This window comes from Bemisia tabaci, chromosome 6, assembly GCF_918797505.1.
Source record: "Bemisia tabaci chromosome 6, PGI_BMITA_v3".
NCBI classification, from domain to species: domain Eukaryota; kingdom Metazoa; phylum Arthropoda; class Insecta; order Hemiptera; family Aleyrodidae; genus Bemisia; species Bemisia tabaci.
In genome coordinates, this window is record NC_092798.1 from 10,788,323 (window position 1) to 10,814,963 (window position 26,641).

The 26,641-nt window shown below is 40.7% G+C and overlaps 1 protein-coding gene across 3 annotated transcripts in view; it reads right to left on the minus strand.

Annotated features, from left to right (window-relative positions):
• The window catches only part of LOC140224853 (uncharacterized), a 212,929-nt gene that overhangs the window by 7,553 nt on the left and 178,735 nt on the right, over nucleotides 1-26,641 (minus strand). For all 3 annotated transcript variants that reach the window (XM_072301683.1, XM_072301684.1, XM_072301685.1), the window contains exons 3-6: nucleotides 21,353-21,415; nucleotides 13,764-14,097; nucleotides 7,677-7,810; nucleotides 696-835 (exon numbers count right to left, since the gene is read on the minus strand). In XM_072301683.1, coding sequence (XP_072157784.1) covers nucleotides 696-835; nucleotides 7,677-7,810; nucleotides 13,764-14,097; nucleotides 21,353-21,415 — 671 coding nt within the window. The remainder of the gene's footprint in view (nucleotides 1-695; nucleotides 836-7,676; nucleotides 7,811-13,763; nucleotides 14,098-21,352; nucleotides 21,416-26,641) is intronic.

The window sequence follows — 26,641 nt, forward strand, 5'->3', positions numbered from 1 at the left end:
GAAATGTGATTTTACAGATGAATCGAATGTTATAGTTCCGAATTGCAAAATGAAGTCCATACGGCCTTCATCCAACGAGGGTTTCTTTTTTATACAAGTCTTGACATTCAGAAATGGACTAGATTTTGCAATTTGGAACTATAAATTCTAGCACGGTTTAAAAACAACGTATGTGCCATTAATTTCCCTATGCACATACGTGTTTTTCCAGAAAAGCCAGAATTTATAGTTTCAAATTGCAAAACGCAGTCCAAATGATTGACTGATTGTTCGAGTGAGGAATCATTCTTAAAATTATTTTGGAAATCGATGGTCAAAAAGCGAAACCACGTATCTCAATTGCAGTGCTCTGAAAGTTCCGCTCCTGTTTTATATTTTTGAAGAGAAACAAATCAACTTTGCGACTTGAAATGCATGCAGAGAAGTCTGCTTATCCTTGGAGAAGAAAATCAAGGAAGTCGTCAAGAAATTAAATTTACTCGTTTTCTGAAGAGAAAATAAAGTATGGCAGGAAGTTTGCAACGTTGCAAATATAGTTAGGTACGTCGTTTCGCACTTTGGCCATCGATATACTCTGAGAGGAAGTTACCAAACGGTGAGATAGATGTCTCGAGGAGAAATAAGGCTTTTATTTCTCCTGTGTTTGTGTGTGTTTTACTCTCTTATTCAAACGAAAAGCAAGAATCTGTGTTTACCTTATCCTCGTGGAGGTTGGCCGTTCCTTGCCTGCTTTGAAGTCCCTTTGGAATTCCTTGATAGGTGGAAGACGCGATGTCGATTTGTCGGAATTATGCCGCTCCAATCGCAGGGGCTCTTTGTAGTCCTGCAGCCGATACTGGAAACAACGGAGGGATGAACATACGTTAAAGCGAATCTCGGAATTGGGATTGGGATTATTAAATCGAGGCTCCAATAATAAAATCCGGTCTTCCTATTATTCCTCCAGAGAGGAATTCTTTAAAAAAGAAAAAAAAGTGAAAAAAAAGAAAAAAAAAACGCGAGGATGCCGATATCTTTTCGCATTGCCCTTAAAACTATTAAAAGATAAAGTATCTGTACACAACGCCCCCTCATTCCCTCGAAAAAAAGGAGGAAGAAAAGTAAAGGAGAAAGATGGAAGAAGTAGGAACGGAGGAGACCAGAAGGAAAGACGCTTAAATTTGGTTGATTATTTTAATTATTCGTGACGAAATTAACTCAAACTAAATTTTCTATGTTTCAGAAATTCCAAAAATTCCTGGGGGAGACTCCGGACCCCCTTACGCTCTCCCCACCCCCGTTGGAGGTGTCTGGATCCGCTTATGGTAGACGAGGTAAAAATTTACATTTTCTGATTCATGACTCTCGACCAGAATTTCACGTAAAACACGATTCGCGCGACGAGAATTAGTGAAATCAACTCCATTTCTGTCGGTATCAAGCATGCAAAGACTGAAAAACGTCGATCTGCTATGAAAATCCCGGGGATTACATACAATTAGGGATACATTAGCCACCCTCATCTTCCATCACGGAAAAAACCGGTTAGGGGTTATCCCCTAAAATTGTGGTAGGTACTACCCCAATTTGTTGGATGATATGGGCACTTTCAAAAAAATTGTGGTAGTACCGCAACTCAGGTTGGGATAGTATCTCAACATATAGGTTAGTGGCCTAATTTATCGTGGTATTACCACAATTCATAGGAAATACCCACATCATCCAACAGGTCCTACCTCTTCTTCCCCAGGATTTCTCCGTGCGAGTGCTTTCATCACACTACACCAGTGGCGTGGCGTTACATCGATTGATCTGCCATTTAAACCTATGGGAAAAGATCGATTTCCAGGGTGTTCGCAACGAACACCTTAATAATCGATTCTTCAGCATACCTTCAAATGGGGAAAATCGATAATCGATCATTCACGCCACGCCACTGCACTATACGCACGTAGATTCTCACGTTCATCCCAAGTATTGCATCACGTTAGAAAGCGTATACAAATACCGTACGGATAATCTTCGCAAACGTATAGTGATGGATCGCAGGGACCTGTAAATCAGTCCACGACCAATCGTCACTCCGCGGACGAAATCACTTATCTTCATTTCCACGTGGGCCCAGGAAAGCATGGAGTTATACGGACGTCAAGGCTAACGTGAGAATACAGTTACGTCAAAGGCGTGACGGTATTCTTTCAGGGATTTCAGGGAGCGGACGGACGTACGGGGAGACGTGCAGGGGATAATGGCGGGGACATCGCATCGCGGCGTGGCGGACGAAATATGCTCGTCTTTACACAACGAGCACAAATTGATAGGACGCGTGACCCGCGGAACGTCCGTCGTCACGTAGCCGCGTTTCGTTTTTCGGAACTCGTCTCCGGCGCCGCGCCGGGAGCACTCCTTCTGAGGGGCTTCGAGGCTGCCACGTGGATTGTTTTGGAGAAAACTATATCGACGGTGAAACTACGAAACCACGTATCTCGTTTGCGGTGTTTAAAAATCTACGCTCGCATTTTATTTTTTCGAGGTAGACCAAATCAATATCATTCCTTGAAATTTTCACAGAATTTTCTCCGCACGAAGAGGAAAAATCACAGAAATTTTCAAGACTGGACGTCAAGTAGTTTTTCATTTAAAAAATAAAGTATGACAGGAAGTCTGCGACGTCGCAAACCGAGATACGTGGTTTGGTAGTTTCACCGTCGATATGTGACCCCTCTGTCTATGAGAAAAGGGACTTTGGCCCATAAAAATTGAAAATGTAATATCGTCCAGCGAAAAGACCCTTTAGGAACCATCTGCAAATGGATTGCATTTTGCAAAAAGGAACCACTGGCATTGCAATGTTGCTAAGATTGTGCAACTTCTTTTGTCTTGGAGGAAAAACCCGATTATCCATTAATAGTTTCTATTTTACCCGCTAAAAACTGTAAATTTAAGACATAAATTACCATCTAAATTTCATAGTTTTTCACGATTTCCGCAATTTTATTGCAAAAGATGAAGTTGCATCATTGCAATGCTAGTGGTTCCTTTTTGCAAAATGCAATCCAAATGATATCAGGTGCACTGGGAAAAAAACACATTGGATCTAGAGTCCAGACTCTTGAAAACATTGACAAGAAAAAATACCCTTGATTCAATCGGATTTTTGCTTGAATCAAAACGAAATCCGCTTAAATTAAGAGGCTTGGTTCTTGATTTAAGCTGGATTCTGATTGAATCAAGAGTACTTTTTCCTGTCGATGTTTTAAGAGTCTGGACTCTAGATCCAATGTGTTTTTCTTTCCAGTGTGGACGTATAAAAGGAGCTATTTGCAGGTGGAAAGATGGGGTGTGCTCGTGGTGAGCTGGATAAGAAACAATGTAAAAGTGGATATGGTTCCTAAAGCGGGATTTTACATTAAATCAAAAGGAACTGGAGCTGAACACTTTGTGTTTGACGCAATGCGTGAAGTATTCATGCAGTCTTGTAGGCGCTATGCATTTCACGCCGCCCGCACCTGCTGCTGACCGCAGCGACCGCACTGTTTGACGCAATGCGAGAGGTATTCATGCAGTCTTGTAGGCGCTAATATGTATTACATGCCGACCGCCGCCGTGCCGAAGGAGGGTTTCTCCTTTTCATCTCAAGTCCTCGTCATCATTTCTCTCCGCTCTGCACGATTCCAGGCCAAATCGCGTGGTCGGTTTCTCTCATAACTCGACTAATTGGACTACATTTTGCAATTTGGAACCATAAATTCTAGCCCGGTTTAAAAACAACGTATTTGCCATTAGTTTCTCTATGCACATATGTGTTTTCTCAGGACAGCCATAATTTATAGTTCCAAATTGCAAAATGCAGTCCAATTAAAGGTGCTGTCTCTTGTATCACCGAAAGACGACAAAATTAGAAATAAACTCACAGGAAATGAAAGATTCTGTCACCTTTTCTCGTCCGTAATTGTTTTTCTGAATCCGATTTTTTTTAATACCTCCATTTAAAAACATTGCAAAATGTGCCGCCTCCTAAATTTGCCGCCATGGGCCGCGGCCCATGTGGCAGTCAAGAACTACCGTTTATGGCTAAGTATAAAAACAACGCACGTACCATTAGTTTCCCTACAAACGTAAGTTTTTACTCAAAAGCGCCAGGAATTGTAGTTTTTAATTATTGCAAAATGAAGACCAATTTGCATGTGGGGAGAAAAGCCCTCTTCTGACCCATAGAACACTCTCCTGCACTCCTGCAGCCTATTGGATTAATCCGGGGACGATCAGTGTGCAGCAACGTGGCAAGCCGGGAGAGCTTGAACCATGAGTGATCGTTTGCACCAAATAACGTCATCATTATCGTTTCAGTTCTGTAACTACGTAGGCAACACACGACGGAAAACTCTACCTCAACTTTCCACGAGGGTGCGGCGCACAGCGGAACGCGCTATTAGAGGTGGCCGGACATAAAATTATTGATTATAATAGCAAATTTTAAAGTCTATTTTGTCACAATTTCAATTTCAAGGAGTGTTTCGGAAAGGAAACACCAAAAAAACCAATGAAGCCATTTTTAAACTTTTGCATTTCATATTTTTAAAGATATAAAATTTCAAAGTTTCCAAATTTCCTCCAATTTCTCCCATTGACTCAGACATAAAATTATTGATTAAAACTGCAAATTTTAAAGTCTATTTTGTCACAATCTCAATTTCAAGGAGTGTTTCTGAAGGGAAATTTCAGAAAAATACCAATGGAGCCATTTTTAAACTATCGAGTTTTGTATTTTCAAAGATATGGACATTCAAAGTTTCCAAATTTCGAAAAATTTCTCTCATTGACTCGGACATACAATTATTGATTAAAACTGCAAATTTTAAAGTCTACTTTGTCACCATCTTAATTTCAAGGCTTGTTTCTGAAAGGAAATTTCAGAAAAAACCAATGGAGCCATTTTTAAACTATCGAGTTTTATATTTTCAAAGATACGGACATTCAAAGCTTCCAAATTTTGTCCGAATTCTTCCATTGACTCGATCCAGTGGATCGAGTCAATTAGAGAGGTCGGACATGACAATTTTTACTAAAACTGCAAATTTTGGAGTTCATTTCGTCACAATTTACATTTCAAGGGGTGTCTCAAGAAGAAAATTTCACGAGAAAACCAATGGAACCATTTTAAGAACATCAAAATGGTGTATAAACGGAGTTATAAGCGTTTAAAGTTTCCCAATTTTGTCCGACCTCTCCTATTGACTCGATCCGCTGTGCGACGGCGCGTCGACGGGGCCGACTTCCCATCCTCAAGCCTCCCCGGAAAACTAATTGCTGCGACCGCGCGGAATCAAAGGATTTATCAGATCTGACACCGCGTTCTCCTTTTTGACGTCTTAATTATAACACCGGGCATGTTGTAAGTTTTGCAGACTCATCCTTCCATTCCTCCCGTTGTGTCACGCGACAGACGAGTTAGTACGCTCTGGAGTGATCCTCGAAGAGCACAAGAACAAGTTCCACTCGGGGTTCAAGTGGGAAGGCGGTTACTGGTATTCGACCCATCACGACAGCCTTATTCAAATCAAAAGGCGTTATTACAGAAGCAACGACAACAATAAGCCATGACGCGAGCCCTCAAAACTTGTAAGTTTCCAGAATGGACTGATATAAAACGAATTTGGTATTGGTGCGGCGAAAGCGAGGGGAGGGTGGACGTGGGAAAATGGAGCATTATTCTGCCGTGCTCAGGAAGAACGTCGTATGAACCTTCAGGCGTTGCCGAATTTCCTGTGACAAATCACGAGTTTTCAGGAAAATTTGCGAATATTTTTTCTCCGATTTTTAAGAGGATTTTGTTCGTGGTTTTACCTAAAAATTCTGAAAATTTCAAGGAGAAATATGTAAAACTTTGTTCAAAAATCAATGTTCTATTCGGGGAAATTTGGCAACTCTCGAATGTTCATACGGTGTTCTTCCTTAGAACGGCAGTATTCTCAAGAGTGACTCTGATCAATGGAGCCCCCGGAAATCCCTATCCCCCGAGGTTTATTTCCATCCATGGGTACTAGATTGATACTCTGATCGGCTGGTAAAAAAACAACAATTACCTACGATTTCAAGGTGTTATTTGAATAGTTTTAACCAGAACCAGCGGGCTGATGATTGAAATTGTTAGGTGAAACGATAGACAAACAGGGCAGATAGTGAAATCGAACGATCCCATCGGTTGGAATGAGCGGTTCTTACAGACTGAGAGATAAAATGATGGACTAATGGGCCTGTTGCACGCAAGAGATACAGCCGCGCGAATAGACTTTTTAGAGGTTAAATGACACGAAAATTACGATGGTCACATTAAAAAAGTCTGAAATACACTCCTTACTGCGCAATTTGCGTTGTTATGAACGCGCTTTTTCAAATTTCCCGCGTCTGGGGGCAGTTTTCTAATCACCGGAAACGAGCAAACGGCAGGCTCGGTGATTGCCGGAAGATGCCGAGTCGTTGTTGTTGTTGTTATTTTTCCCTTCAGTTTGTTTACAAACCCAACGTGATCTCTTATAGTGGTCCATATACGCTTTATGCGGTATCAACTTTTAAATATCCAACGCAATCCTTCTACATTTCATTTCACGATATCACGAGCTCTGATTTTTAGGTTATGTTGTCAGTTTTAGTTGACCGGAAATAGCCGCGAGTTGCCGTTAATTGTTTCCGTTAGAAAACTGCCCCCAGACGCGGGAAATTTGAAAAAGCGCGTTCCTAACAACACAAATTGAGCAGTAAGGAGTGTATTTCAGACTTTTTTAATGTGACCATCGTAATTTTCGTGTCATTTAACCTCTATAAAGTCTATTCGCACGGCTGTATCTCTTGCATGCAACAGGCCCATTATAGGGTCTCTCTGGGGCTGCCGTTGGCTACTTTAGTACTTGATTCTTGGGTCCATTGCAACCCCTCGCGTCCACCAATAGGATTGCTCCATTCACCCTTCGTCTTCTTTGTCTAAGAATTTCAGTAACCAGCCTGCAAACTAACTTGATATCACGATGCACGATTACCGCCGATTGTTGGTTTTTCCATAGGAAAGCTAAGCAACATGACAGCTTGAAAATTGCCGTATACTTTGTTAAATTTTGTGGTCAATGTTGTTGTAATTTTGTTTAACTTTCTTGCAAAACAGTAAAACCGGAGAGAATACGAAAGAATAATTGGTTGAGTGCACTGAAAAAAAAACTCTCGGCGTTTTTACCAAGGTCCAGTAAAATTACCGAGAAAGTTCAACAATTTTACCGAGATTTCTCGGTAAAATTACCAATTCCATAAATGATAATTTCACCAAGAAAAAACTGGGATCAAATAACCCTGAATTCTTGGTAATTTCAACCTTTTCTTAGTAAATACACCGAGATTTTTTTTTCAGTGTGTCCGGTTATACTGTCCACTTCGTCTCAGTTTCCGCATAAGTTTGAGCCAATCTGCAATTGTTAGAAAGAGTGTCTCTAGCTTATACGATCATCAGTCACGGTAAATACTTACTTCGTTACTTGGTTTAGGCAGAAATATTTTTGAATTTGCCGATGAGCAGAAATTTCTCTCGAATCAAGAGGAAAATATGCTCATATTGGAAGAAGGGCACACACATCAAGACGAAATCTGTTTAAGATATTATAATTTTACGTCTCCTTAAAACTTTGAAACAAGCAAATCAAACTTCTTACCTTCATTGCTTGAGCCTGCGATTTGCGGAATGACCCTGTGGGCTGTTTTATGTTGCACATTTTCCCTGATTTCCCCGAATTGCAACTGCAACCACTATAACTGCAATTCGTAGCACAACTGACCGAAGATACGCCTGAAACATGCCAGAAAATACACATCACATACGTGACCTGAAAGCCGGATACAGAAAATACGTCGCCACACAGTGGATCGAATCAATAGGAGAGGTCGGGCAAAATTTGGAAACTTTAAACGTTTACAACTCCGTTTGCGCAACACTTTGAGGATTTAAAAGTGATTTCATTGGTTTTCTCGTGAAATTTTCTTTCAGACACACCCCTAGAGTTTTAAAATGTGACGAATTAAACATGAAAATTTGCAGTTTTAGTTACAAATTTCATGTCCGACTCTCTAATAGACTCGATCCACTGTGTACCGATGCGCTTCTCTTTGCGGAATATTTTGTTTTTCTTCGCATCTGTGAGACAAAGTTTCAAGGCGTTTCGAGCAGATCGATGGTGAAAGCCGGAATATAAATATAATATAAAACAAAATATAATCTTCATATCTATAGATATGAAGATTATTAAGATTCAAAATTCCTTTTATCCTTTTATTTTGTTTTCTTCTCTCAGGAAAACGAATTCACTTTACAATGCAAACAGATTTACAGAATGTTCTACAAAGAATTAAAAACACTTTTAACAGTTCAAAGAATTGATGTTCATTGGTTATCCCTCGAAAAAATGAAACGTGACGGGAAATAAATCGAGGTACCCTTTGTGCGACTTGCATTATCAATATGCGATAGAAGACTATGCCTCCCCAAAAAATTGGTAGTGAATACCACCATTTGCGGTCTATAGATTAAGTATTAGTTTGGTGAAATTTCTTCTTTATTTCCTTGGTTACGTTATTATGATCTGGTAGTGGTTATGTAAAAAAATCTAATTATGTTAGAAGATCTAATGTATTTTATATTACTCGGTTAAGATGTGTACAGATTACTATAACTGATAAACTAATGATATTTCTTTGCGGATAGAGGATTACCGAGTTTCTGGATTACACATTTATTCTCAAGCACATGAATTCTTGAGTAAACAAGAAGCGAAGCTAATTTCAAATCGTCAAATTAGAGTTTGACATAGTTTCCTACAGAACATATGAGTTACGCGCGATGTAATCCTCGAATAGATGATTTTCCTAGACGCAAGATGTTCCCTGGCCTACTTCGAAAATTGACGGCGAAACAGCATATTATGACATCAATATTTCCTTGGTGTCAATTCTACTTCCTCTAAATTTTGAGTCAAAAAACGTCTCAGACTTTGCATTCGCCACTACCGCTTTCTTCGGTAGACCGGAAATACCCTCAAATATCTTATAAAATGTAAGTGCAAGGATCTCCCCTCTCCCATGCCTCTATACGGGAACAGTTAAAATTTGAAAGCTGTCGAAGGGAATGTAGGACACTTTACGAGTGAAAAGAGGTGGAAAGAGAGAGGATAAGGGAAATGGAGGAGATAGAGAGGAGAGAGCACTGCTCCGCTTTAAGGATAATTTTCTGCGCTGGATTAAATTTTTCCCTCTCTTTAACTTTGACGGTTGCGGAAAAACTTATTTCGCCTCTTACCGTTTGCCAAATCCACGGGAATCTTTTCTCATTTTGGGTTTTTAGCTCGTGAAGTAAATTCAATTTTAATGAAAAACATGGATTTTAGAGCCTTTACGTTGTGAAATTTTTCGATATATTATTGATGCTTTACAAGTAAAAACTGAGTGAATTCTGCGCACGTACATCGCAACGTCAATCCAAAACCTTTTTCGACAATCTGGCACCGGCCATTTTCTGCACACGCTCATACCATACCAACTGCTCGGTCATGATATAGGGCACAATAATTGTCTCTTTAACGCCAATAACCTCTCGGACCCATTCGTTCTCTCCTCATGTGCCTGTTCGAGGTATTTTCTGGCAATTTGAGAACACCCGACAATAATCAAACGTCTCTCTCCGGATGTTCGCAGTTCAAAATTGCGACCTGAAAAGTTTGCTCTCTGTTATTTTATTTATTTCGCTCATTTTCTGAGTTAGTATTATCCTAGAAGGTCCTTATTCCTGCTATCACTTTCTTAACAAGTCTGTCGGCAGCGTTTCCTACACACACCTTCTAGGAGAGAGGAGGGGCTCTCTGATTAAATTCTGTCTCCGGGGGGTCGAAATCAATAATCGTTTAATGCGCGGCTGAGTGTTATTGTTGCATTTTCTGCGGATCTGCAAAATCACGGAAATGGAACTCCTCAGCGTAAGATTAATTCTCCGCCATCAATATCATCGCACTAGAGGAAGAAAATATTTACTGGGAAACGAATTTCGGGCACATTATGGAAAATAGGTTTATCTACTTAAAAGTAACCGAGGAAGAATTCAACTGTTACAGAGATTGATTTATTCGGGTTTCAGGACATTTTGTCAACGATTTTTTGTCCGCGCACCTTTTTTGTCCAGGAGTTTACGCCCACACGTAAAATAAGCAACAGTGACTTGGTCCAAGCGTTATATTTTAGTCGGTATGTGAAATTTTATTGACAATATGAAATTGGGAGAGAAGGAGGTGTTGTTATGGTTGCTCATTTTCTAAATGAAATGTTACTTTCTCCTTTTGAGTTAGTTAGTTAGTATAATTTTAAGACATCCAGCGTCTCAGGCTATTAACGTCTTTACAGATATTCATCTTACTAAATCGTCATTGGTAAATATAAGGTTTTATTTCTATCCTTAAAATATTTGATGTGCAATATACCTTACATATGTATAGGTACTTTTTTCAAATTTTTTTTAACGAAATTATTACTTCATGTTGTAAACATTTATATTTTTAAAACGTGGAAAATATTTGTAAAACCTTTTCCAAGCGATGGCATCGATATTAATCTCGATGAGCCGCAGTTGCGCCAAAAGAAACTGCAAAACTGAATAAAAGAGGGGAAAAAAACAGGAAGCATGCAATCTTTAGTTTTAACCCATTTGTACATCGATCTTTTAGAGTAAAATACGTCAAATTTTGAGCTTTTGGTTGCACGTACACCTCCCTGCAGCACAGTAAAAGCACAAAATGTAAAATAAAAAAATAAAGTGCCTTGGAAATCATTAAAGACACGGAACCACCAATATTTAAAAAAACACATTACATTATTACCCTCCTTTGATAAATTGATATATATTTTTTATTTCGTCAATTTAAATGAGAATAATCAATGCAGAGTGTGCAAACATTTCAAAATCATCAGTTAAAAAACGCTGACTGTGCGAGTATAAATATTAGAGCCTAACAGAGCGGAGCGGCGTGCTGCCAGCGTGAGAGGCTCACTGGCGCCTACAAACCTAGGTGGATACTTCACGCATTGCACAATGCTTGAAGTATGGACGCGTGGACGTAAAATACTGGAAAAAACAGGTGCGCTGACAAAAAATCGTTGACAAAATGTCCTATAACCTTCATTCGCGTTTGACTGAGGGGACGGTACCCGAAAACGTAAATTTCCTATCCCAAAAATCCTAAAAGTGAGGAATTCATAGCCCAAACGTGCAAAAGGAGGGTGTGGAGACTAACTCGAAAAGCGCAAAAACCTTTTAAAAAATCGGAAACTTAGAAAAAAAAGTACATAATTGATTTCAACCTTTTAACCTGAATTTTAGGCCGGTTTTGAGGACTGTTTTTTGAAAATTTCGCTCTTAAATGTGAAAAATATTTTTCAAAGAGGGGGTGAATGCAAACAAAGGACTCGTTCTATTAGGTTTAAGAAAACTCTAAATATACGGCTTAGATACCTTATTTTTTGGCGATATCAAAAACCAGCAACGTTAGGTACATTTACAAAATGAATGCATTTCTAGGAAAATTAACAATGTCGCGATGAGAATCAGTAAAAATGTACCTAGTCGGCATAATAGGCAACGCTGGAATTGAGTAAAGGTGTACGAGAAAAGAGTAAAGCATAGTAAAGTAAGCACTTAGCATTGCACACGACGATTAATAAACGCAATTCAAAATAACTCCTTGATGCAACTATTCGAACCTTACGGATGCCCGTGTTGCATACGCACGGAGTTGAAGGCGTTTTGACTCTGCGTGCACTCACCTCTTCACCCGCGCGCGGCGTAGTATGGCTAAGAGACGGGCTGTAACGCGAGGATCCAAAATTACAGAGCGCCTTCAATGCTCCAGTCACACTACGAAGATGTCTCATGGGCAAAATAATTGTCCTACAAATCAAACTCAGCTTATCGCAAATCAAAAACTGAAGTGCAAGAGGTACACACACGTATACCGTACGCAAAATACGTGCAACTATGTATGCCTAGGACATAGTGTCTAGAATCCTTAACCACGCACATCCCCTAATTTTTCCCGATTTTCAGGAGCTAATTCCCTGAAGAAATATGGAATTTTTCTCTCAATTCACCTGATTGGCTATGGAAAACTCTATAATTTCCGGGAATCCAGGTATGATTATCGAAATTTTTCATCTTTCAATTGACTCCTCGGCGCACTACGATTCCAATAGCGTTAATAATGTTTATATTAACTGGTCAATGAAATCTATTGAATTATTCTGTTCAAAAATGACGCCTTGGGTATATTAACATAATATCAAAGCGGTAAAAGAAGGGGAAACCGGTTTCTGGAAAAGATTCCCTGATTTTTCTCCAAAATTTTTCATTTCCTAATGAATCCAGGGTTTCCCGGTCACAGACACCATTGAGATGTCTTTCTTAGACGAAGAATTGATGGCGATCTGTCATTTTGGATCCTCACAACACAGCCCGTCTCGCCGCCACGCCACGCTGCGGGCTACGGGCGAAAAGACGCTTCCGCGAGTGCCTGCGGAGTCAAAACGCCTTCAACTCCGTGGGTATGCAACCCGGACATCCATAGAGTGCGAATAGTTGCATCAAGGCGTTATAGTGAAATTCGTTGAGTGTTCCTCGCGTGCGATACTGAAAAAAGTACTTTACTTTTTCTCTTACGTCTTTCCTTAATTCGAACGTTGCCTATTAAGTTGATAAAGTAAAATTTTACTGATATTCATCGCTGCATTGTCAATTTTCTGAAAAATGCATCGATTGTTTAAATGTATTACAACGTTCCTGGTCCTCAAGATTTCAAATAATAAGGTATCAGAGCAGACTTTTGGAGTTTCCTTTTACCTACTTTGACGAGGCAGCCCTTGTTTGGATTTGTCCCCTTTTGGAAAAATATTTTTGACATTATTGAACTTCGATGACGTCTGACATAATTTGGTAAAATTTAATAGAGTTTGACAAAGTTATGTCAACTGTGATTCAGTTTGACGAAATTCAGTCAAGTCCGAAAGAGTTGAATGGAATTTGGACAAAATCGATGGATATCGACAAGGTTTGTCAAATTCGACGGAGTTTGACAAAATTTGGCCGAAATCGATTAAATTAGATAAAATTTCGTCAAGATATTTAGAGTTGGGCGAAATTTGATCAATTCGATGAAGCTTGACGGGGTTCTGTCATCTTCGATAATGCTTGACAAAATTTGGTCAAAGATAGAGTTTGACAAAGTTCTGTTAACTGCGATTCAGTTTGACAAAATTCGGTCAAATTCGATGGAGTTTGACAAAATTTTGGCCAAAACCGATTAAATTGGACAAAATTTCATAAAAAACGATGGAGCTTGACAGAGTTTCGTCACCCCTCGATGAATTTTGACTAAAATGAGATATTCTTGGACGGAGTTGCAAGGAAGTTGAATGAAATTGTCGCTTTCCAACAAAAAGACGCACCTCAATTTCCCCGTGAGTATAATTCTACGCTTTCCAGGGTTCACGAAGAAACTGAGGTATGGTCTTACGTCAGAGGAGCGGCGATATGAGACATTGGCAGATCCAGCAAATTGGCAACATCGTCTTTTCCATTTAAACCCATGGACATGTATCGGTTCTTGGAGAGGCCTGGTGTTCCGACAAGAATCGATTATTTGACATAAGTTCAAATGCAGGCAATCCCATGTTGCCAAATTGCTGGATCCGCTTCTGATATGAGAACTTACCGGACAGCGAGGAAGACCCGGAGGTGACAGAGTAGAAGGAATCTGAGTTAGGAACTGAGCTAGCGGAAATTGAGTAGTCCGAGGCGGAAGAGGGGACCCAGTGCCTGGCGAGGGAGTAGCCGGAGGTCGAGGGCATGATGAGGCTCGAGGAGCCGGAGCCGGGGCCGGTCTGCTTGAGCCGGAGGATTTTCGCCCGGCAGATGACGCAGCGCAGGGGCAGGAGCCGCTGCGACACCGCCATCTGGATCGTCTTCACGAAGCACTTGCGGCACACCACCCGGTGACCGCACGGCGCCGTCTGCATCGTCGCCTTCGCGTTCACGCAGATCACGCACTGGAATCCGGAAAAGAAACACATTTTAAGCAGGTCGGAGAAAATCTGGACGTATTTGACAAATCTTCAGGGTGATCCAGAGAGAACCCTGGTAAAAATTGGCGATAGGAGCTGCGTTTCAAAATACCATAGGAGTTCTAATAGCCGACTGAAGAAGGCGATAGAAAATCATATAGCTGGCTGTAGAAAGTGGAAAAAATCATACGGCCGGGCTACACGGAGCGATAAAAAATTAAACAGCCGGGCTATAGTTCCTGTCGCCGGGCTTTACAATTTATCGCCTGGCTCTTGCTTTTCCGCTATCGGCATAACCGCATCGGCTAAAAAAGGCTATAAGAGATTGTGTAGAAATTCGTGTGCTTTGGAAATCCGCAAGTTTATACGGATCACCATAATAGTTACAAAACGCACATTATATTTTCCTTTCCTACATATTTGTTTTCATCAATTAAAATGAGAATAAATCCATACAGAGTGTGCTAACATTTCAAAGTCATGAGTTGAACAACACTGACTCCACGAGATATATATTAGAGCCTAACACAAAGCGGAGCGGCGGCGCACTGGCGCCTACAAACCTAACAGGGATACTTCACGCACTGCGCAATGCGTGAAGTATCCCTGTTAGGTTTGTAGGCGCCAATGCGCGTTTCGCGCTGGCTGCCCGCCCGCCGCGCTGCGCCGCAGTATACCACGGCGCTTGAAGCAACTATTTCACACCAGAGGTATTGCACAGTATCGTACGAAATTGAAGGCGCTCCAACATATTAGGAATGACAGGCATCCTTCGAAAGTACGGAGCTTTCCTCGCAAAATAAATCAAGATACTACGGCCCAAAAAGAGAGCGGTAGTCCACAAACTCGCTAAGTCCTAGCATCCGTAATTGGTAACGGATAGCATACACTTTATCGTCAGGCTGTTGCTTAATTGCCATCGGCTATAAAAGGCTATAAGAAATTGTGTTGCCGGCTGTAGAAGCTATTGGAAATCTTACAGTCGGCTGTAGGCCTATGGTATTTTGGAACACAGATTCCACTGCCAATTTTTACCAGGGAAGAGACACTCCACTGGCCTTTTTGCGACAGATGGAAGCTTTCTCTTTCGGGGATTCAACACTTCCTTATGGACAATTAAAGGAAAGCAACAATCGTCACTCTTTTTCCGACTGTTGACCCACCTACGTGGTGGATGATGAGCTTCGAGTGACATAATGAGCCAAACTTCGGTTTGTTTGCAAAACAAAACTGCCAATACGTTGCTTACCATCAACCAAGTCCAGGTAGGTCAACAGTTAAATGTTGAAGTCCCGAAAGTAAAAGCTTCCACCATTGCCAAGATACTGGTGGAGGGTCTCTTTTTTCTGTATCTAGCGCATCTACAAGGTGATCCAAAAGTCTCGTAGGACTCCTATAATTCCTGAGGTTGCTCTTTTTCAAAGTGACCCCTATAAAATTTGGGGGTTCCGGAGGTAGTTTTTTATGACCTAAGAGTGCTCACAAAACGCAAGTCTCAGTCTCAATAGGACGTATTTTTGCTAAACTGAAAAACAGGGTGTTCGTTGCGAATATTCTGATAATCGTTTTTTTTTACCCTAGCTTCAAATGGGAAAAAATCGATAATCGATCATTCACGCTTCGCCACTCATAAACACCATAGAGTACATAGAGTCCTAATGTAAATGGGAGAGCTGGCGCCATGTTCTGCTCGATGAGTTCCGAGCCCGGTGTGCGCCGAGTTCGGGTCACTTTTTCGATACATGTTCGATCCAAAATGGCGGTGCGGAATACGTGGTGATCTATGGGTGATCCCTATCTTCTTTTTCTACATCGGATGGCCGGGTACCCGTGTATCGCAAACAATCGATCAGGTATTGAAATTAAAAGTGACCCGGCGTCACACAGGAGTCTCGGAATTCGGGACCTGGAAAATGCTTAAAAGTGGCGCCAGCTCACCCACTTACATTACGACTCTATGTACTCTATGATGAACACCGAACGATACTGCGGGGCCTTTAACAGTGAGGGACTGCGTGAGGGCCGATTGGTGCAAATTCGAGCTGAGCGCCGCATGAGACGTTAGTAGAGTCCCTTTATACTGAGAGTCAAGACAACACCCCTCATGGAGTCACAAACGGGAATAAAGATTACACAAATTGAACGTTTTTCGTAATCTTTGATCGGCTCATTCTTAAATTCCTTTCTCCGTTCCTTCTCTCATTCCGTTTGTTCCTTGTCGAACCCGAAATTCCTCGGTCCATTCCAGATTATAATCTTTGCAATTGGTGAAAATGTAATCTTTATTCCCGTTTGTGACACTGTGAAGGCCTAAAATCCGGTTGACCAATCAAAAATGGATTCGCATTGTCTTGACTCTCAGTATAAAGGGACTCTAGACGTTAGTGACGTCACCTGGAATCGGGTCACGAGGTAAGGGCATAAACGTTTAATGAGATGGAGCGCCCCGTTTGACTGACGCTAGTTCTATCCGCAGTGTGAAACTGGTCCGATTTTCGTCTCTGCGCCAGTATAACGTAACGCCTTCTGTTTTTATTTACCCTCTGATAATGGAGCCCAGGGAAATTAATTATCCCTACAGCTAATTACTTTTTTCGACCCTCTGCCTCGGTGCCTCTAGGACTGGACTCCCATCCAGACAACCCGCGTTGCCAGCTCTGTGTATTCTCCACATGTGCACTGAAAAACAAATCTCGGTGTATTTACTAAGAAAAGGGTGAAATTACCTGGAAAAAACAGTAAAAATACCGGTTTTTAGGTAAGTTTACCAGTCTGTCTTGGTAAAATTACCAACAATTGGTAAAAAAAGTGTGATGGTAAAGGTACCAACGGACCTTGGTAAAAACGCCGAGAATTTTTTTTCAGTGTGTGCAAAAACAACTAAATGAAAAGTTTCGCCAACACCATTCTAGGAACTAAAGGCATAGTGAGGACCGTTCTGTGCAGGTCTGTCCAAAAATCCTGAAATGTTGGTTGAAAGACAAGACATTGATGAATGAAGGGATTGGAGGACAAGGCGCATAAGTGTAGTTCTTGCTATTTCAAGAAATGTGCATTTATGGTTTGAAAATTTCATGGAGCTTTATGGCAGAAAGAAAGTTCAAATTCATTTTTTGATGCGTTAATTTTTTTTTTTTTTTTTTTTTTTTTGCTGTGGATTTTTCACAGACTATAAATTAAGACTAGCTTTATTTGAAATCATTAATACCTCACTTTTTTCAAAAACTGCACTCATCCCACTTGTCTTCCAAGCCCCTCAAATCTCGAAAAAAAAATACCGTCAATTTTCCTTTTTTCCCATCATTTGATGATACCTGTTTTACTAGTCTGACTTCTAAAACTCAATATCATCACAACATGTCTAACGAAGTGTAAATCTACATAAATGTGTGTGTAAGTGTAAATGTTGTTGAAGTGCAAATCTACTGAAACGCACAAATGAGCTATACGTGGCTTTTATAAACACATCCATTGCAGAAACACCCTCCTTAATCTATCCATGACGCTCATTTTCCTTTTTGGATTGTCACTTCAGGGTTACAATAATGTCTTCATATTCATTTCCTGACTTTCTCCGGTTTTCCCCTGAATATTTTTGCTTTCCCCTGACTCCAAGATTATCTGATTCCCTGCCTTTCTCTGACCTTCGCACAAAGTTTCCACTTTTTTTTTAAATACACTGATATTCGCTAAACTTTGGAAAAAATTGTCTTGCTCAGAGAGCAAACTTTGAGTAAGGGCATTCAGGAGCTGATTAAAAGAAATCAAGCCTTAAAAATGACCAACTGACTAGAAAGGGTATTATGCATGGTATATGCAGTTGGAAGATCAGTCAAATTTGTATGTGCTAACTTCTAAAGTTTAGTAGATGTGTTAGAAATTCCCTGACTTTTCGCACGAATTCCCTAACTTTCCCTGGTTTCCCGGTCGCCGCAAGTTCCCTAACTTTCCCTGATTATTTTGGTTTTTCAGACCGCCGGCAACCCTGCACTTTCATCATCACCAGTGCCTTTCGGAGCTAAAGTTAAGTATATTCAATGAATTACATTTTTTATGTTAGTAAATATTTTAGTTCAATTAATGGAGGGGCTTGGAAGACAAGGCACATAAGTGCAGCTTTTGCTATTTCAAGAAATACGTGCGTTTGAAGTTTCGAAATTATGCGGATCGGATCTTTATGGCGGAGAGAAAGTTCAATCTGACTATTTGATGCTGAAAAATTGGAATTTGGGTGCACATTTTTCACAGAATATGCATGAGATTAGTGTTACTGGACATCATTAATATCTCAATTTTTTCAAAAACTGCACTTATGCGCCTTATCCTCCAAGCCCCTTAATTAAACTTAATTTACCTCAATTTAAATCGTATGAAAAATTCTTCCATGACTTCACGGCTGAAGAACGTTAAAAAATCATCGGATCACACATGGAGAAAAAAAACACGGTTATTCGACGGTTACCACTGTAATAATGTCACACGGGATTTCACGGTAGTCGTAGTGGAACCGTGGATTTTGGTAATATTATTGATGAGCACAGTAGCACAATCATGCTCATAATAGTATGTCTGTGCCAACAGTAATATTACGGTGAACACGGTCATATCACCGTGCTCATCGTTACAAGAATCAAAATCCACGGTTCTACTACCCTGGAATCCCGTGTGACATTACTACCGTTGTAACGGTACAATAACTGTGAATACCGTTAGGGGCCTACACAAGTTAAAGTTCCTTCAAAACACAAAGACAATTTTTGGTAAAAACACACTCACTTGCGTAAAATTTTTTTTTTAAAATAACGGGACGCGTTTCGGGACCTTAGCTCCCATCATCAGCCGCGACTCAAGTGAGTGTGTTTTTACCAAAAATTGTCTTTGTGTTTTTAAAGAATAACTGTTTTTTTCTCGGTGCACTCACGAGAACTATCACTGTCTCGAAAGAACGAACGACCTGGCAACAGCGGTGCAACTAAGGCCGGTGCGGTTTTCGAGCTTGGCAGCACCTCATTGATAATATACACACAGCGCCATAATTTTTAATTTATCCGACCGGAAGATAAGGGAAACTTTCCCGGGAGCGCTAAACGCCCGCCCGCCGCGCCGCGCGGCGGCGGCGCGACGTCCTGTGTTTTCCTCCTTCCTTTGCGTTCGGCTAATAGCCGCGTCCAGGAGTAGCGAGGCGTCGTTAGGCAAATGACAACGACCGCTGATAAACGGGTGGTATCACCCGCGCGGCAGGCGCTCCCGGAGTAAATGTCCTGCCCGCGCCTCTATTTCAGCCGTTATCACCTGTGTAATTTTGAAAAGCTGCCAATGGGCCCGCTCTCGGGAGTGGTTTTTGTTTTCGAGGGTCGGCCCCGGCCGCTTCCGGGTCTTTTTATCAGTCTCTAATGATGAGTTGAATGTTTAGGCTCGGGAGATTCATGACAAGATGATTACTAATGACGCGAGCCGTTGGACTCGATTCGGCTTATCTTCGCGCGGGTTAACGCCTAATTACGGAGGAGACGTTTCACCGGATTTTCTCTCTGGTGAGGCCTTTTTCCTAATCACGGAATCCTGTTTTAATGGACTACTCTACCGTGTTTCCGGAGAGAATAGTTGGATTACATTTTGGAATAAGGAACCACTGTCTCTGGCTCTTCCATAAAAGCACATATCTGCATAGAGAAACCATCAAGTTATGTACGTTATTTCTCAAATGGGCTAGAAATAGTGGTTCCTTACTGCAAAATGTAATCCAGTTATCAGTATGGCGTGGCGTGCTTTGCGATATATCGATTGATACATCACTCAAACCTATGAAAAAAGATCGATTATCAGGGTGTTCGCAGCGAACACCTTAGTAATCGATTCTTTACCACAGCATCAAATGGCGAGATATCGATAATCGATCATTCACGCCACGCCACTGCCAGTTATTCCACAGGTAAAATTTTGAAAAAATGGACCAAAATATGTTTGAGCAGGAAATCCTTCCAACTCTAAAATGCCGTATTTTCAAAACTGCCAAAAAGGCTACATTGCGTAAATTGTCCACCACTAAAAACACTGAAAAAGGTTTAGTGGCAAATCTAATACGTTATCGATAAATTGGTGAGACAATACATACTTTTTGAAACTATGAAAAAAAATCCACGACAAATATATCTGAACACTTGCACATAAACGGATGCATGAACTTCCGAAGAAAACATAATAAATTTTGCGAATGGAATTTTGAACTGACAAACAGAGGAAACGCTGTTTCTTCACCAAAAAATTAGATTTGGAAATTTTTGACGTTTTCACCGTGTTCCTCATGAAATTTTGATGAGGAACCATAGGTCGCGGTGCCGAATATCTTACTTTGGCCTGTGGTCTACTGAAACCAAACTCTTGATGAGAGGCGCCTTCATCTTTGCACAGCAATCTCCACGCGCAACTATTTGAACTCCGGTGAAGTGTTTTAGTATAACCGGTTAAATGAAGGCGATTCATTCTTTGGTAGCTCTCAGTTCATTATATGGCGATGCTTTGATACGTATCGCTGAAAATATGTTCACGATTGCATCCATAAATAGTTATGTATTCACTGTGACTGATTCGTCTCGATTGATCGGTTTGCGACGTTGCAGTTTTATCTCAATTTTTGACTTCTCTACCTGATAACAACAGGAAATTTTTTACTGCCCTATGTTTCACTCGATAAGTGTCAATTTTGGCTCAGTAGCAACACTATTCATTTTTTAAATCCATATGAAATAATCGATTCTTGGCAAGGTAGCTACATCGAATGTTTTACATACATTTACATTGACAAAATCCGGTGTTGCCAACTTGCTGCAAACGCCTAAGCACTTATGCAGTTCCTGCAAGAATGTACGATATGCACTAATTCATGTACTACATTTTCTGCATAGCACAATCCTTACACACATTGAACTGTTCATTTGGAAGACGTCTCATCTCCGAACATTTCAGGAATCATTTCAGGAGCAACTTTTAAATACGGCGTAAAGATTAATAATTTTCTCTGAGCTCCAATGTTTGTTTACACGTGAAGAGAAATTGTGTGCAGCGAACTAACTGGCCCAAAATTAACAAAAAACGTAATAAGAAAATTTGATTGTCTGTTTAGATACTATTAAAAGGAAAAAATTAAAAAAGGATAAAACACAGTTTACAAAAGTCAGAAATAAAGTACCGTACAGTATGTGTATTTAATTGAGAATAATTATGAGAAGGCTTGTCTCACCTCATCTTCCTGAGACGTCGCAAGCTCTGGCTCATTTTCGTCCAATTTGGTAAGTAGCTTATCCTGCACACACAAAAAATATTACCATTAGCATTACAATTCCAAAATTTAATGAGTAAATCATATTACAAGTATTTTTTGTGACCTTCATTAAGAAAAGAAGATAAAAGTATCTTGCCGAGTTGAAGCGAAAAATCGGATTTTGCGATTTTGACGCCCTGGAAAATAAGACTGCGAGTAGTTAAAATCACTTTCATGGCAGTAGAAGGTGCAAAGGTCCAATATAATTCGATTATTTTTTCCCCAACCCAAGTTGATTTAACATTCTGAAAGTAAAAAAAAGTGTGCGAGAGCTTATAAAATGCTGAATTGCCCGATAGAGCAGTTACTTTAGCAATGCCAAGATGTAATTCTAACTGCTGTGGCGGGTAATTCAACATTTTATAAGTTCTCGCACACTTCGTTTACAGCGAGAATGTTATATTAACTTCAATTTTTTTTCGGTGAACACGGAAGTTTAAAAATTAACCTCCCCCGAAACTACGTATTTTGGTCCGCGTACTTCGAACTGCATAGCTTTGGTTTGGTTAACCACTTAAAATCATTTTTGTCCCAAAAATATCATATAACTCCTCTCTTTGCTCTGGTATCAATGACGGCCAATGACCAATGGCTGAGTTGTTTGGATACAAAGTCCTTCCTGTCATAGACCGTTGCATCCAACAGAAATCTCATTCCAAAGGTAAAGGTAAACTCGCGAACTAAATATTCAAGAGTCTCTTTACGACTTCGACTATCGAACCTCTAGAGTCCGAATTTCAGGCCTACTTAATTGACAGCTAGCTAGGCTGTCTTATCGGCAAACATGAAAAGTTCCCACCATGACACGTCGAGTTCCTCTAAGGTTCGGCTCATTTGTAACTTCGGTGTCGTTTTATCACTGTTCACGAACATGGTTGCAGGTGTGTAGTGGAAACTCTGGATCCTCGCATTACTTATGATGCGAGAGAGAGGGTTTTTAGGCGAGAATCAGGCAACGCCACTACAAATCAAAGCTGAAAGAGCCCGTTGAAGTTGTTCTCGCCTTTGTGAACCATAATAGCGCCACGGCCTACGTTACGTGTATCGATCAACGATTCGAATCTTACGAGGGTGACAGCTTAACAAAGCGTTGCCACCGCACTGGGCCTGGTTTCCGCGGTTGTGGAGAAGTGTGACTAACGCCCGCCGTGCTTCGGGAACTTTCCACCGGAACAGGCAACACAATGACCACAATCTTTCTCTCGTCTGTGTGGATCAGATCTTGTTTTGGCAGATGAAAAAGCCGGTGCTCCTTCATTTTTATGTATATGCAACATGCACAGACATGAAGCAATAATAGTTGTATCAGAGCGTTGTTGAAGGCGTGACGTTATATCAGTCGGCCTATGAATCTATTCGGGTGTTTTCTTTCTATTCGAGTATTTTATTGCTATAACTGATAGCTATATTATTCCTGGTATTCCGAATAGAAAGTGAGGCTACTGGTTCCAAAGCGTAAAATGTCCATTTTAGTCGAAATTGAGATAGAAGTGGATCCTTGATCAGCCAATAGAGAAGAATCGGAGAATAATTTAATTGTGTGCCAAAACAGCCAAAATCGTTTTAAATTAGCAGCATTAAAAAGGTAGGTCGCAGCAAAACGCAGCGAGCTCAAGACAGTTTTTTTGCGCTTTTGTGACAAACCACTCTTATGGACATTGTACACTTTGGAACTAGTAGTCTCAAGTAGTAAGTACACATCCAAGGAAACCATGATAATGAAACGCACACTTATTTATATGTTAATGATAATTAGTGCAGTGGACTACATTTTGCGATGAGGAAAATTTTTTTTGGCTTATTCCTAAAAGCACGTATCTGCATGTGGAAACTGATAGCACGTACTTTGTTTCTAAAATGAAATATAAATACTACTTCTTTATTGCAAAATGAAATTCAATCAAAGTGTACCTAATTTTTCACCCTCTAAATGTGCTCGGTAAAGTCGATCCTTGAAAACATTGCAACAATTTTGATTAATTTACGAAGTAGGGACTATCCAACTTCCTAAATTTTTACTCTTTCCTGTGGTTTATCTACTAATGTACTGGGCTCGATCCACAATTTTTCGCCCATTAGTGGAAATTAAGCGCTCAAAGCTAGATAGACCAAGTTTAGGAGAAAAGAAACTAGTCACATCAAGATCGAACCGAGAGAGACGCGGTTGAAATTGTATTCCTCTCCAAGATCCAATTCGGATCGAAGATAAAGTTTGACATCGCTTTCTTAATATTCAAAATATTTTTTCATTGACTTTGCCTTTTTAACAGGGAAAAACATGTGACTAGTTGAGCTCACGACAACTTATGATTTGTATTTATTTTTTTCCCTCAACATAAGCCTTGGTTTTGTCCTATCTACGAGGGGCGTTCAATAAGTAAGTATCCCCCCTCTCTAAAATCCATTAGAATGGACCAATTTTAAAAAAACTTGGGCTCAAAATCTTCCTTAGGATATTTTGAGTTCAACAAAACAAACCGCAACAAAATCGGACCATGTCCGGCCGAACGCGAGCCGTTTGAACGCGCCGAGGTGCTCGACGCTCCCGCCGAATCCGCGAGGATTTAAAGTCCGCTACAGGAGAAGAGCTTCTCTGCCAAAGCCTCAGTCGTTCATCACTGACGAAAAATCAAAGAAATTTTTGTAGAATAAGGGGCTTACCTCACTTCTCCACATAACCAGCTCGATCCAAGCAAGTCTGATACTGAGACTAAGAGAACAGCTTTTGGATGCCTCGCGCGTGGAAGTCTTTCAGCTGACCGGGATGAAAGAGTGGACGGATTGTTTGACCTCTTCCCCTGATTCAACATTAACTCCTCCAAGTTCAGATTTCAGGAACGGGAATAAATGGTGGTCTGGTTTGCCATTTATTATCGTATCTGAAATCTGAACTTGGAGGAGTTAATGTTGAATCAGGGGAAGAGGTCAAACAATCCGTCCACTCTTTCATCCCCGGTCAGCTGAAAGACTTCCACGCGCGAGGCATCCAAAAGCTGTTCTCTTAGTCTCAGTATCAGACTTGCTTGGATCGAGCTGGTTATGTGGAGAAGTGAGGTAAGCCCCTTATTCTACAAAAATTTCTTTGATTTTTCGTCAGTGATGAACGACTGAGGCTTTGGCAGAGAAGCTCTTCTCCTGTAGCGGACTTTAAATCCTCGCGGATTCGGCGGGAGCGTCGAGCACCTCGGCGCGTTCAAACGGCTCGCGTTCGGCCGGACATGGTCCGATTTTGTTGCGGTTTGTTTTGTTGAACTCAAAATATCCTAAGGAAGATTTTGAGCCCAAGTTTTTTTAAAATTGGTCCATTCTAATGGATTTTAGAGAGGGGGGATACTTACTTATTGAACGCCCCTCGTAATTTGATCCAAACGAACTCCCTGTCTTCAAATGTTCAAATTATGATCCAGGATTTTTTTTACCACGGGACGGCTGCGAAAATCGGGCTAAGCATTGGCCAGGAAAGCACCCTCCACAGCAGTTTCCGAAGAGACCTCGATCACGTCCACAGCTTAAAAAAGACGGAATTCCTCGCCGTGACAAGATTACACAAGATTAATGTAACTAGACTCGGTTCCTGTGAGACGGACATGCATTAAGTCCAAAACCTCACGAGCCCTGGCTTCCGTTGATCACGCAGGACGCTACGGCTCATGAGTTTTTGAACTTACACCCGTTTGACAGCAACCGATTCAATAGTGGAACAGATGGTGCGTGATATCTTTTAAATACGGGAAAAATGAAAGTTGGAAAGTTAGGAGGTCTTTTTCTAAAAGTCGGGCGCGGCACCGCTAAAACAACAGCGACAGGCACACGGCTATTCATCGCTTCCCATTGTTCGCATCCTTTGTTTACGGTGGCGAGGCAAGAATTATCGATTTTCGATATTTCCCCATCTGAAGCTGTGGCGAAGAATCGATTATTTGGATCTACCCTGTTTATCGATCCTTTTCCATGGGTTTAAATCGCGGACCATCGATATATCGCAGAGCACGCCACGCCACTGTTTGTTTACCGCCCGACGTTTTTTTTAACCCGCGTGTGACTTTGAGAATTGCGTGCTCACGAAAGTTGCGTGACAAAAGCTCATACTCGCCCCCCTCCACTCCTGGTTTTTGATCGTTTTCAGGGGCTGGGCCCCGAATCACTGCTCCTTACAGGGAGCCATGCCTAATGACCGAACTTGCTCGCGAAGTCACGCTTTGTTCCCTCCGAACGCAGCGCGATGGACTTTTAACTTTGGACAACGTCTGTAAAACTTTGGAAGTGCTCTCCGCCGAAAGTCCCCCGGAATTTTGTTTCATATTTGTAAGCGTGATTTTTGACGCAACGTAAACTTGTTAATGCTTTTGTTTCGGTTTTAATTTATCGTCGGCGTGAAGACAAATTTGGGGGCGCTATGGATATTACGGCGCTAGAGTCTGAAATTAATTTCTACTCTTATGAAAAGCTTCCCAATTTCGGCCAAAAAAGGGTTTTCATCAGTGAGTGGAACAGTATACACATTTTAAAACACCATGAATATTTTCAAGCTAGAGTTTAAAATTAATTTTCATTCTTGTAAAACAAACACAACAGAGTTCTCTCTATAGCGCAGGGAAAAGACTTCACATTGGACATGCATCAGAATATCCCTAGTGTTTTTCGCCTCGGAAAACCCTTTTAAAAAACCCTTTAGCCTTAAAAAGACAACTCCCAAAAAAGTATTAATATTCACGAAAAATACACCCTTGAAGTAATTTACTTCTTTGTGCTTTCTAAATACATGAACTTTATGAGAGGTAAAATTTAAGTAAAAGCTATGGAACGAATTTTAAAACTGGTTTTTACCCTCTCTAAAAATTTTGGACCCAGTGAGTGTTGGAAAATTCTCGGAAAATATGAGGTACTTTTATTAAGATTTTTTTTACGCAAGTCTGGCGAAAGGATAAATTTTACTGGAATAAAGTGTACCAAAAAAGGGTTTCCTCTTCGTAAATTTCAACAGTTTTCATCAAGATTTTTTGAAAATTACTGTTTAGTCACTTCCAACGAACACTTTGCCGGGGGTCCATCTATTTTGCCCCGTTACTGTTCGACATCGCAAATCACAGCTACAATAATTAACTTCGATTTTCCAAATAACACCACTTAAAGTAAAAATCGGGAATGCGATTTTCAGGCTCATCATTCGCGAGCGTGAGCAATTGACTTGGTGTGTGTCACAATCAT